At 31.8% G+C, this 13,424-nt stretch overlaps 1 protein-coding gene across 1 annotated transcript in view; it reads left to right on the top strand.

Moving 5' to 3' along the window:
- The window catches only part of LOC121441091 (dachshund homolog 2), a 504,032-nt gene that overhangs the window by 433,014 nt on the left and 57,594 nt on the right, over positions 1–13,424 (top strand). The window contains exons 7-8 of the mRNA XM_041642221.1: positions 452–587; positions 3,030–3,113. Coding sequence (XP_041498155.1) covers positions 452–587; positions 3,030–3,113 — 220 coding nt within the window. The remainder of the gene's footprint in view (positions 1–451; positions 588–3,029; positions 3,114–13,424) is intronic.

Below are 13,424 nucleotides of genomic sequence, written 5' to 3' on the forward strand. Positions count from 1 at the left end.
CTACCCCAGGATCCAGCAATACCACTCTTGGGAATATACCCAAGAGAGGCCCTATCATACAACAAAAGCATTTGTTCAACTACGTTCATAGCAACATTGTTTGTAATAGCCAGAACCTGGAAACAGCCTAGATGCCCTTCAATGGAAGAGTGGATGAAGAAAGTGTGGAATATATACATATTAGAGTACTACTAAGCGGTAAAAAACAATGACATCTTGAATTTTGCATACAAATGGATGGAAATAGAAAACACCACCTTCTATTATTTAATTCTAATTACATGACATTAATATCTCAAAAATATGTTTTAACTATTTAAGTCCGTTCCTTGTTCTGTGTACACTTCCAGGATAAGTGAGAGATGAATATTTCCAATGATATTGCCAAAACCATCTGGATAATATCAGTGAATATGTGAACTGAATTATTTTGTGTTTCATTTTGTATCAGGAGCGGATCCCAGAAAGTCCTTCTCCTGCTCCCTCTCTGCAAGAGAATCATTGCCCCGGGAGTCAGACTTCCTCCCACCCAAGCAGCAGTGTGTCCAGCTCTCCATCCCAGATGGATCATCATTCAGAGAGAATGGGTGAGTGTTTGGCCTGAAACAAGCAATTGGGAGACAGTGTTTCAGGCAATTTCATACACCACAACTCTGACAAGAGGAAGATCCTGGAGGAACTGGCACTTCTTTCATATAAATGGCTTTTGAAGTAATACAGGAAATAGTGGAACATATCAGAATATGTTTTCCCTGAAAGCCCTTCCTTTATTGTGACCCTCAATTTCATGGGACTGATAAATACCATGAGATTTTTTGATACAATATAAATCTCAGATGAATATGTTGATATGTACCATCTTCTACAGTTATAACATGCACAGCATCTCTGTGATATTTGAGATAAGATATGCTTCAGACAGTCATTTAAAAATAACTAAAAAGAAAATCAATATACACTATGCCATAATGTTGAAAAATAGTTTTCCTCTACATTTTTGATTCTTAAGTTTTAGATTTTATAGATTAATTGGGATAGGGACTATGTGACACTTGAATTTGTCCACAGGACTTTTATAGTAGCTATCTTTAAATTTGTTTTGGTAGACCATTTAAACATTATTTGTTCTTTTGCCTATAATATGGAAATATTTAATTCCTTGCCTGTTGCACCGAATTATTGTGAGATCATATAACATTGACTCTGTGGGAAAAAAACATCACTTTATAAAGTAAAAGGACTGAGAAATATATAAGGTGATACATATGTTTTTGCTTTTTTACTTTGCTTAATATTTTATTCTCTGTGATTTTACTTATCTATACAAATTTTTATTGTTAGGAGCAATCAGCTATAATAAATTCTCAGTTTAAATAATTATGGATTGTTTTTGTTTGATAAAATGGACATAACTCTTTAATGTCTACACAATTCAGTATCCAATGTATATATTTCCTTGAAGGAAAATGATTTCTGCTTTTTTGTCAACAGCCTGTCTTTGGTAATGTTTTATGTCCTCTAGATTACTACAACTCATAGTAGTACTTATTTTAGGATCTCCCAAAACACTAAAATTTGAAGGAGGAAAGGAATTTCAGAGATTAGGATATGTGTTCCATTCTAGATTTGTGCTATGAAAGGATAATGATCATTTCTCCTTGATGAAACTTCATCCAAATCTATGTGTTTCAGTGTTATATATTGTCTTTCTTTCTAGTTCAATAGTTAGCTCAGTGAGTCTTAAAGAAAGATCTATATTATAAGCACTTGTGGACTTTTTTCAGTACACTATGAATTTAATTCACTTGATCTTGAACATAGCTTGAGAAGAAACATGTTTTTATTTTCAGTATCTCCTTGGGAGATTCTAATGACCAGTATGCTTGAAGTTCCTGGTCTTTAGTTAACTAATTTTTATTACAAAAAGAGGTATTTAATCTTTCCTCTAGTTTATGGACACAGACTACCTAGTTGTTACTAACTTGAGGAATATTGTTACAGGAAATCTAAGCAAGAGAAGAAGCTATAACTGAATAATTTTAATAAATTAAGAAACTAAAGCATATATTATGCTATTAAGATAATTTGGTACTAGGATACTGAAAGAAAAGGGAAAGGTATCTATATAATTTATATCTCTGAAGGAGAAAGAAAATCAATTATTGAGTGCAGGATAAAAGTTGAACACATAGGTAAATATATTTACTAAATCATATGGCCTAAGAGAAAGTATAACATACACTCCAAAGTAAAATAAATATTTTGTATGCAATTTAATATCTTAGAAAAATTATTGGAAAATAGTGTATATGTAATTCAAATGACAGTGATTGGTCACTGTAAGCACATTTCACAGCTGCCCAAGCATGATAGAAATGTTATCTACAATTGAATGGAAACATTTAATAGATTTTAGCTGTAAAGTGACTGTATCTTATTTATAGAGCTGTAATGTTTCAATGACATATGACTACATAGAAAGAAATGATAAATTGCAAATTAGTATGTTCTGCTTCCTTGAGTATATTTTTTTTGCAAAGACTCACAATAAGTGCCAGAAAATTATAGTTTGCTGTCAATTTAAAATATATTTGGAAAATTTTCAAAGTAAGTTAAAGGCAAAATTATTTTAATCTCATAGTATATTAATTCTTTTATAAATTCATAAATCAACATAAATACATAAATATAAAAAATATAGATATCCTGAAATATTTTGAGAAAAGCATTAGTTATGGAGCTAAATACTAATTTGTACATTCATTTTAAAAGAAAAAATACATACATGATTTAAATAGTATGTATTATCAACAGTGATAATACTAAATGTAAATGATACTTTAAAAACTACTTGATTAATCATCTTACTTATTTGCAAGATACCTGACTATCACCCAAATATTCCTTTTGTTACAGGACTATTTAAAATATATATAAATTGTTGGATTATGTTAGCTATTTATGTGCTTCTGAGAATTTCTATGCCTATTTTGCATGAAAGTATACCCAGTTCCCTTTTTCATTTTTAGTTATGATACCCAACAATAGAGAAGAACTTATTGTTGACCAAGATAATGGACAAACCATAAAAATATTCCAAAGGGATAATAAAGGTAAAATGATTTTGGCTTAATTGATATATGTATGAGTATCATACAGTAAATGCCACATTGTTGTCAAGTCAGAGTAGATTAATACTGTCATTTTCTAAAAAATATGAATTTTTGACATTTCAAATTAAACTTTACCAAGATACTCTATTGAGTACTTATTTTGGGGTATAGATGGTTATGCCCTCAACCTGGTTTATGATCTGCTGAAGCATATAACTTAAAGTATGTCTTTGTAAAGAATGGGGAGTAGGACACTTTCAAGCGATTCTCCCTTGAACTGAAAGCTAAAGACATGAAAATACAGGAGGATATATAATCATTTGTTATAAGCTATGCATTATTGCTGCTACACTGAGTTGGATAGTAACTTATACTTTTGCATCAGTTCACTAAATGATCTACTTTTACTTTATAGAAGGATATATTTTCTTTCTCTAATAAAATTTCCATATTATTCAGGACACAAGATTCACTTTGATGCATAATTAATGAAAAATTGCGTCTTTCTTCTGGAGGCTTAACTTGCTTCATTATTACCTAGATGAGCATTTTAGCTGTAATTTAGTAAAGTGTATGATTGTAATTTCACTGATGCATGGTTGGTTTCCTTGCCACATGTTTAGTATTTTCTTAGCCAGACACGGAAAGACTATACCCTTTGGGACTGCACTGTGCATATGATTGATTGCGGAATAGTTGTCAGAAAGGAGCAAGTCAGGTTTGGTATATTAGAGTTTAAACTCTTAGGCAGGTAATGAAATTCTAGTTAAGAATAAAACTTCACTCATAATCCAACAATTTGTTCCTGAGACCAATTTTTTTTGGAAGGCAGAACACTTTAAACACTGCTGGAACATGAGGATATACACACATTACATTTTTTTCCATAAAACACATAGTTGAATGTATTTCCTTTTCAATTGCTTTCAAATGGCACAAATAGTTTGGTCATATACTGATGAGGACATTAGTAGACAGTAGCTAGCATGTTCAACTACATTCAAGTTATAATGGAATGTTTTCCTTCAAAAATGATTTTTCCTATCCACTTCTACCCATTGTACTTGAGATAGTAAGGCAAAATGTATTTTACTCAAATAGGCTTCAGTTATTGAAAGGGAACAAGTTACTGTGTAACTTTTATCATTTATTAAGTATGACAAGTAAGCAATTTATACAACTGTAGCAAACATATGCTTTCACATCTGCTTTGAATAATATCATAATGATTTTAAAGATGATTTATAGCTCTGGAAATTATAAAATGCAAATACTACCATTATTACCAAAATTCCAAAAATGAAGAAATGCTATTTTTTTCATATAACCTACTGTTTTTTTTTGCACTTGGCAAAACTATTGTTACTATTATAATACATGTCTCAAATGATAAATTTTTGCATGGGATTCTAATAAGTGAGCCTGTAAAAGTTTATGCATTCTAGGATTTCCTGACAGTAAAGTCCATTCAGACTGCATCTAAAATGATTTACCAAACTGACAATTTTATTTGAATTAAATGGTCTAAACTGACTAGTCATTGAAATTGAGTGTTTGATTTTATTTTTCTGTAGATTTTGCCAAGTAAAGTAACCAAGTTAACTATTTATTATGACTTTGTGTCACACAGTCCCTTTGCTGGTGACTTCATCATCTTTTTACCTCTAAGACCCCTCAGTAAAGAAAATTAGGACCACAATATTCAATTGAGGAAACTTAGTATGCTTTGTTTCACAGGTCTTTCTCAGAATCTTGCAGCTTTACTTTTATTCTTTTATTATTTTATGGAATTATTACATGTAAGTTTGTGGAGCACTGTCATGATTAAATACAATGTTTTTTAATAACTTCATGGGTATTTCTACTGTTATTTCTTATGTCATATATCATTTTCCTTTCATGATCTATAATCTTTATACACCACTACTCTGATATACTTTTTTATAATTTTATCATTTTGAATTTCACTGGCAAGTTCAACCATAAAATATGTGATTTAAGAGTTTAATAATTATTCTCTCCATCTGATTCCCCTTATATGTCCCCAATGTGTTCTATGCGTTCCTTTTACCTTTATATTTTTTTGATGCTGCAAATGCAATAGTGTGTTGCCACTTATCCACATATCCATTGTAGGACAACAAATTCTTTCTAGATTTTGGACAATTATAAATACAGATTCTGTAATCATTGATAGACAGTTTTGTGGGTTATATATTCATTTATCTGGAACCAATACTTAAGATTGTGATTGCTGAGTCAACCTTAAGAACTACTTTCTGTAGTGTCTGGATCATATTATATTCTCACCACCAAGATATATACAGACAGATATATACAAGATATATGGAGTGTGTAGGGCCTTGGACTTCCCACAGGGCAGGGTAACCTGCCCTCTCTTAGGACTGGAGGGGGAAAGTGAGCTGGGGAGCGGAAGGGAAGTGGGAGGAGGAGAGGAAGTGAAAATTTTGATTGGTTTTATTTGTAAAGTAATAAAAATAATCTGCTGAAAAAATGTACAAAAATTTTGTGAAAAAGTAGGAAAATTATGTCTCATCTTGGTCTTTAGTTTTCATTATATATTTTTGTTGATATTCTGATCACGATTTCTCCTCTCCCAACTTGCTGTTCTTTATTAACTAATGTTTTTTACAAAGTTTTTTACAAAGTTAAATTTTCCTTGACTCAATACATAAGCTTCTCTTACTTAGAACATAGTTATAATCTTAAAATGGTAAAACAGAATAATTTGACATAACCTAGGTTTTGTGCGTTAGTTTGTTTTTGCTTGTATTAATGACTTGTAACACCATTGTCCCGGGTAGCCATGCAGGCCACTCGGAATGACACGGCCCAAGTGGGAGGATGGCCCTCAGACACTAACATTGTCCCAGATCTTGGGCATCCACACAACCTTCAGTGGTAAGAGGAACCTTGGATATCAACACAGATCCCACCTGCAGTAGGGTCATGGCTTTCTGCTGCAATTCTGGCCTGGATGTTACCATGGCATCGGGTAGCAGTGCAAGCCACTGAGATCTGTCTGTATATCTCTTGTCTGAAAATTTTAAGATGTCATTATTTTTTTTACCACTGTGTAATACTCCATTGTGTAAATGTACCACATTTTCCCTATCTAGTCTTTGGTTGAGGGACATCTAGGTTGTTTCCAGGTTCTGGCTATAACAAATAATGGTGCTATAAACATAGTTTAGCACATGTTCTTGTGGTATAATTGAGCTTCCTTTGGGTATATACCCAAAAGTGGTATTTCTGGGTCTTGAGGCAGATTCTTTTCTAAGAAATTGCAATACTGATTTCCAAAGAACAAGTTTGCACTCCCAGCAGCAATGGAAGAGTATTTTCCTTACCCCACATAAACTGTCATCAGTGTTTTGATCTTTGCCTTCTGACAGGTGTAAGATGGAATCTCAGAATTGTTTTCACTTTCATTTCTCTGATGGCTAAGGATCTTGAGCATTTCCTTAGGTGTCTTTCAACCATTTGAGATTCATCTATTGAGAGTTCTCTGTTTAGGTCTGTACCCCATTTTTATTGGATTATTTGTTCTTTTTATGTCAAGTTTCTTGAGTTCTTAGTAAATTTTAAAGATAAAGGGACACATTTCAAAAATAAATTTTATGTGTACCATTTTCTACTTCAGTATGGAAACATAACTGTAGTTTTTTCTTAACATATTGATAGAATTATTTACTGAAACCCTTTATGCTTATAGGTTTTTAATTTAATCTATTTGTTTTTGGAAGTTTCCATTTGGAATCTTTGGGTCATGGCTTTCTTATATTTAATTTTAGTGGTATTTTTGAATTGAAATAGATTTACATTGCTTTCTCCCTTCCTTTCATTCCTGAAGATCCTTCTAGTGACCTTCTCTTGAACTTAACATGTTTCCCAACTCTTAAGTTCATAGATTTTTTTATTATATATATATTACTTTTATTATTATATATGTATATATACATATATATATACATATATATTTATATATATATATATATGGCTTGTATGCACAAATATATAAATATGACCTGTTGGGACCATTTTTATTGTTTATGTGTATATGTCTTCAGAAAAACTTAGAAGTAGTATCATCCCTGGATGAGGCCAGCAGTCAATGTTTGCCTATAATTCTTTGCCTAGTGTTGGGACCAAAGAAGTGGGTCTTGGGTTGGGAATCGCAGGATACAAGTGATATGAAGTAGGAAGCAGAGAAAATATGACAGGCAACAAATAACACCACGGTTGTTTATTAAAGTTTTAAGGAGTTATTTTATATTTGCCTAACTTTTACACAATACATATTTGTGTGTGTGTGTGTGTGTGTGTGTGTGTGTGTGTGTGTGTGTGTGTGTTAAAATAACTGAAGCTACTTGGGCTGACAATACTCCCCCACAGAAACCATAGACCAGCCAAATCCCTGGAATAAGAAACCTTCATTCAAAGTGTTGGCTAGGGCAATCAAAATGACTCCCAAAACAATATAGACTATCAATGTAGCCATTATTTCCCTTTTACGGGTTGAAGTTGGGCCCCTATTGCTGAAGACACCAGATGTTTAGGACAAAGGACCCAAATAACTCCAGCTCTGTCTGACTTGCAAGACTCTTTACTGTGTTCTAGCTTCTATGGTTCTATGCAAGCTGTTTATCCAGTCCATAGCCAGCAGCAACACCTATGATCCATGGCAATTCCCAGCATGGCAAGATATGCATAAAAGTAGAGTAAATGACACTCACATGTCAGTGTAAGTATAAATATTTTATTGTAGGGAACTTTTCAAAGTTGAGACTCATTTTTTACTGATTACAGAAATATTCAGATTAATTTTCATATTTTACATGCTTTAATAGTATTCCAAATATTCTCACTATGCTCTTAGTATATGAAGGACCTTTAATAATGTTCCTGTTTGGATGTTGGAGGTTTTTTTTTCTTGTTTTCTCAATATAGAAAAGCTTTTAAATTTTATTGATTGTTTTCAAAGAAGTACATTTGATTTGTATTTATTAAAAAAAATCATTGATTTCTATCCTTATCCTTATTTTTTCATTCTGTTTGATTTGATATTCCAATTTATTTTAGTTTCATATGGTAGGAATTTAGATGTCTGGTCTTATAATTTTGTATTAGCCTGTATGCATATTTAATAAATTAAATTCTTTCTTATCAGAATTGTGTCACTGAATTTTAGTGTGTTAGAGTCAGTTTGCAATGACATGACAATGATAGTTGAAATAAACACCATGACATAATTAATTACTTAATTTGTATTATGGTAAAAAGAGGTTTAAGTTCATGGTCACTTACTTACATTGCTCCTGGATCCATATATAGGTCAAATATTTGTATGAAGAACACGTAGTAAAGTGCTCCCCTCATCGAGTCCAGGAAGCATAGACAGAGGGAAATCTAATGAAGATTCTTGGTTGTCTTCAAAAGTATGCTTCTCATATCTTGATTTTCTTTTACCTTTTAAAATTTCCGTTAATTTCCACTGATACTATCAGTTAGGTAGCAAGCATTTAACACATGAGTTTTAAGAGGGCACATATGCTCTAAACCAATACATTTTACTTATTGCCCTCAGAGGCTAATGTCCGTCTCTAAGCCAAAAATGCATTTAGTTCATCCCCCAAAACTCCAAAAGTCTTAAAGTATCAGCTTTATTTTGTAGTCCATTATCAAAGCCTTATTTAATATTCAATAAAAAGCATTGTCTGAGTAAAGAATAGAAGAAAGTTCTACAATTCTAAGATACAATGAAAAGGGGCAAAAGTCTCCACACTCGGGAGGCAGAGGCAGGCGGATCTCTGTGAGTTCGAGACCAGCCTGGTCTACAATAGCTAGTTCCAGGACAGGCTCCAAAACCACAGAGAAACCCTGTCTCGAAAAACCAAAAAAAAAAAAAAAAAAAAAAAAAAGAAAACTGAATAATTGGAAAACAGCACTGGTGAATTGGACCAAACTCAGCAATATAGTGATTAAATCCTGTAGCTCCATGTCTGTATCCTAGACACATGATAAAATGATGTGAGCTCCAAAGACCTTGGAATAGTCATCCCTAGAGCTTGCTAACTGCAGCCTTCTTGGCTTCTCTCTTATGTGGCTTTTACATACTCTTTGCAGTTTTTTGGTAGATTATTCTTTTCCTAGAACCTTAAGTCCACCTTGAATCTTAGGCTTCAGACTCAAAGCTTAGTGCACTGCAAACACATTGGCTGGCATCTTAATTTTTCTTTCAGTTTACAAAGAGACACTTCTCATAGTTACAATTCTTATATTCTGCATGTCCGCAAACCAAGTTTCATGTTAATAATGTAGAGTTCTGCCATTGGATATAGAAATGGTTGGGTCACCATGGGATATGATTACAGTAGCTTATTTCCTATCCTGCTAAGCAAGGCAAAAATATTTCTGGGGCTGTTGTTACAAATTGGCCTGTACAAGCTATATTCGTGATTAAAATGTTCACAGTTTTAAACATTTGACCTTTTGATAGATGAGGCCTTCTTATTTTATGAGATGCCATCAAGGAATATTTAATATTTCTCTGTTATAATGAAACTTATTTTTAATAGTGTTAATTTTTTAGTCAACTGCACCCAACTTAGCCTAAGATTCTCTCTTCTCTCTTTTTTCTCTCTCTCCATATATATATATGTGTGTATATATATATATATGTATATATACACACATATATATATATATATGATTTGTATATATGTTTCTTGTTTCTTTCTGGCCAAGCCTAAAGGATTTATTAATCATTATAGTGTACCTTTTGTTCAATTTCTTTTTGGTGTTTTATTTATTTTTAATTAGTTAATCAATTTTATATATTCTTCTGCCATATATTCTATCCTGATCACAGCTCCCAAATTCTCAGCATAAATTTGGTTAAAAGCAATCAACATTGTACCATGCTACTGTATAAATGCTGTGCTTCTTTGAAACTAGCACTGTCTGAATGTTAACCTATTGCATGGATATACCATATTTGCTTCTCTATACATCATATTTTAGCTATTATATTTAGTGTTGAATTTTTTGACTTATGCTTTATTTTATCTTGTACATTCAACTGGGAATTGAATTTATGGATCTTATAACTCAATGTGATAATTGCTTAGAACAATGTCACATTGTTTTCAAAAGTATCTGCAAAATTTCGCCTTATTTGAAGTCTATACATGTTCTTAATTCTTGCTGTTCTCCGGAACTCTTACTATTGTCTACTGTCTGTCATTTTAATAATAACAGATGGTTGATATGAGCTTATCTCATTGGGATGTTTGACTTGAATTTCCTGATAAAGATTTTTTAGTATCTTTTCTTGTACTTATGGTTCACCCACATATCTTTGAAGAAATATCTGCCTAAATTTTTTATTTATTTGTGAGTTTGGAAGTTTGTATTTTGTTTTTGCAGCTGTAGATTTTACTTGTGTGTTCTAAATCATAAGAGTCTTTTAAGATGTAATTTTAAAATATCTCACATCACTTTATTGACTATTAATTTTTCACCTTTCACAATATTATTTGATAAAAACTTTTAAGCTGGGAGAGATCAATATTTCTGTCTTTTGTGTTACCACTTGTGGTGAAGTATCAAAGAATCTTTTGCAAGATACAATGCTAGAATATATATTACTCCCTTTTTTCTAAGTCTTTTAACTTTAGATCTTACACTTGGATTTACGGTCCTCTTCGAATTATTGTATTTGCTGATGGCTAGTCGACTGGTTTCATTCTTTTGCATTCAGATATCCAATTATCCCAGCACCATTTGTTAACACTTTTCTCTACTGGAGGGAGTTGGCACTATTATCAAAAAAAAATCACTTCACCATCAAAGTAAGGGTTGATTTCTTGACTGAATTCTATTCTAAGCTCTATATCTATTCTTATGCTAGTGTTAGCATGTTTTGAACATTGTATCTTTATAAGAAAGATTGTAATATGGAAATGCAAGTCCATTTTGAAACCAGGATTGCTTTGGATATTTTGTGTTCTATATATTTCTATGAGAATTCGAGAATCACTTTCAGTACCAACTTCTGCTGAAAGGCCTGTTAGAATTTTGATGAGGATAATGCTGTTACTGGAAACAAATTTGGTAGAATTTTCCATCTTAACATTACATATTGTGATACATGAACATAAAATGTCTCTTTAGGATCTCCTTATCTCCTTTTAGTAGTGTTTTCTAGATTCAGAACACACATTTTATACATAAATGGAGTTGATTTGTAATTATTAAATGAGTTTTAAACCAACTCTAAATGGAATGACTTGTTAATTTAAATTTCAGATTGTTCACTGTTACTATATAGAAATATATTAATTTTCTATATTGATCTTGTCTTCTTCATCTTTTTAAACATCAAATCCCCAGTGGTCATCTATAGATTACTTGAAGTTACTTTGCTGTATTGTCCTCATGATTTTTATGTATATCTCCCTGTATGTAACAATATAGACAAGTTTATCTATTGCCATCTTTTTAAATTGCTCTCTGTGACTGAGGTTTCTAGTTCACTGATAAAGTGAAGCAGTGAAATTACCATCTTTATTTTATTCCTAACATTCTGAGGGAAAACTTTCATTCTTTCACACCTTAAATATGCAATTATAAAGTGATTTTTAAAAGATTCTATTTAAAATGTTGGCAGTTTCCTTTTGTATTTACTTTGTTTTATATTCATTTAATTCAAGTGTGTTGGATTTGGTCAATTACTTTTTGATTCAATTGAGATGATTCTCTGGTTGGATCTATTAAAATCCTGAACTAACTGAAAACATTTCAAGCAAATTTCATTATTATATTTTATGGTAAGAAAATAATGAGACCTATTTTTCCAATAAGTCTCTGAGACTAGCACATCTATTCATATTGTACGATTGTATATGGCAGCTTTATAGAACTTTTAATTTTTATATAACTAAAGTTTTACACTCAATAAACTATAATTCCCCATTTATCATATCACCATTTCATGAAATCAGCTACTTTCTCTAATGCTATAATTTTTAATGCTTTAAATTCCACATGTAGGTAAATGCATGAAATACTTGTATTCTCTGTCTAGCTTATTTTACTAAATGTCTTTTCTTCCAGGCTCATATATGTTGTAGAATGTGACTGGGTGTCTTTACTTATTTAAACTGAATTATATTTGTATTTATGTGCTCTATATTTTATTCATGCATTCTTCCCTTGGTAGATATTTTTCAAAGGTTTCCTTGTCTTGTCCATTTTGATTAATATAGCTATGACCAAAGGTACACAAATACCAATCTATTTCCCTGCTTTTATTCTTTTGAGCTTGCATTAAATGTAGAAATACTTGATTCCATGTTTAATATTTTGTGAAACACCAATTCCTCAGAGTGGCTTAACAACTTTACATTCCCACCAGCAGTGTACAAAGTTTTTGATTATTCTATGTCATTTCTGCATCAGAAGCTTTTCTCATCACTATTACCAAAATACCTAATAGAAACAGCTTAAGGGAGGAAGGCTTATTTTAGCTCAGAGTTCCAGTAGATTTTAGTCCATTATGGAAGTCCGTTATTCAAGAGAGGAAGAAGGTTTCAGGCTGTCTGTCATATTATGTCAGCAACTGACCTAGTGGCAACCAACTAGGAGGCACAGGATGGGACCAGAACCATAAGTGAATAGCCTTTATTAGGGTTTTACTCAGCCTTGTATGCTTGTGGTTTCCAGTTAGGCCCTGTGTCCTCAATTCTATAATCTCCCAGAACTGTGCCACTAACTGAGCTCAAAATACTCTGAACATGGGCTTCTGTGATATATTCCTGAATCAAATAGTAAGACCTGTTAACATTTGCTACTTTTTGATTGCAAATATTCTTGTAGGTATGATATGCTCACTTTTGATTTTTACTTTTGTTTAGTGATGTAGAATATAATTTTATTCATTAGTTATTTATATATTCTCTGCAGAAATTCTATTCGATTTCTTGACTTTTAATTTACTTTTGCTTTGTTTTATTTTTCTATTGAGTTGCCTTACCTAATATATTTTGAAAATTGGAATTTTGTAAGCTTTTAACATAAATTCTCCTATTCCATAGTTCTGTTTCTTGGCTATTTATTTGTTAAAAAAAAACTTTTCAGTTTTTAGTAATTTCCTCTATCTTTGGTTTGTTGATTACATGTTTGATGTCATACTGGGAAATTCTGCCAAGACTGATATCATGGATATTTTCTCCATATTTCTTCAAGAACACTCATAGACCTTATATTTGACTCCTGAGTCTAATTTTT

Source organism: Microtus oregoni, unplaced genomic scaffold, assembly GCF_018167655.1.
Source record: "Microtus oregoni isolate MIOR12 unplaced genomic scaffold, Mior012 000073F_002, whole genome shotgun sequence".
NCBI classification, from domain to species: domain Eukaryota; kingdom Metazoa; phylum Chordata; class Mammalia; order Rodentia; family Cricetidae; genus Microtus; species Microtus oregoni.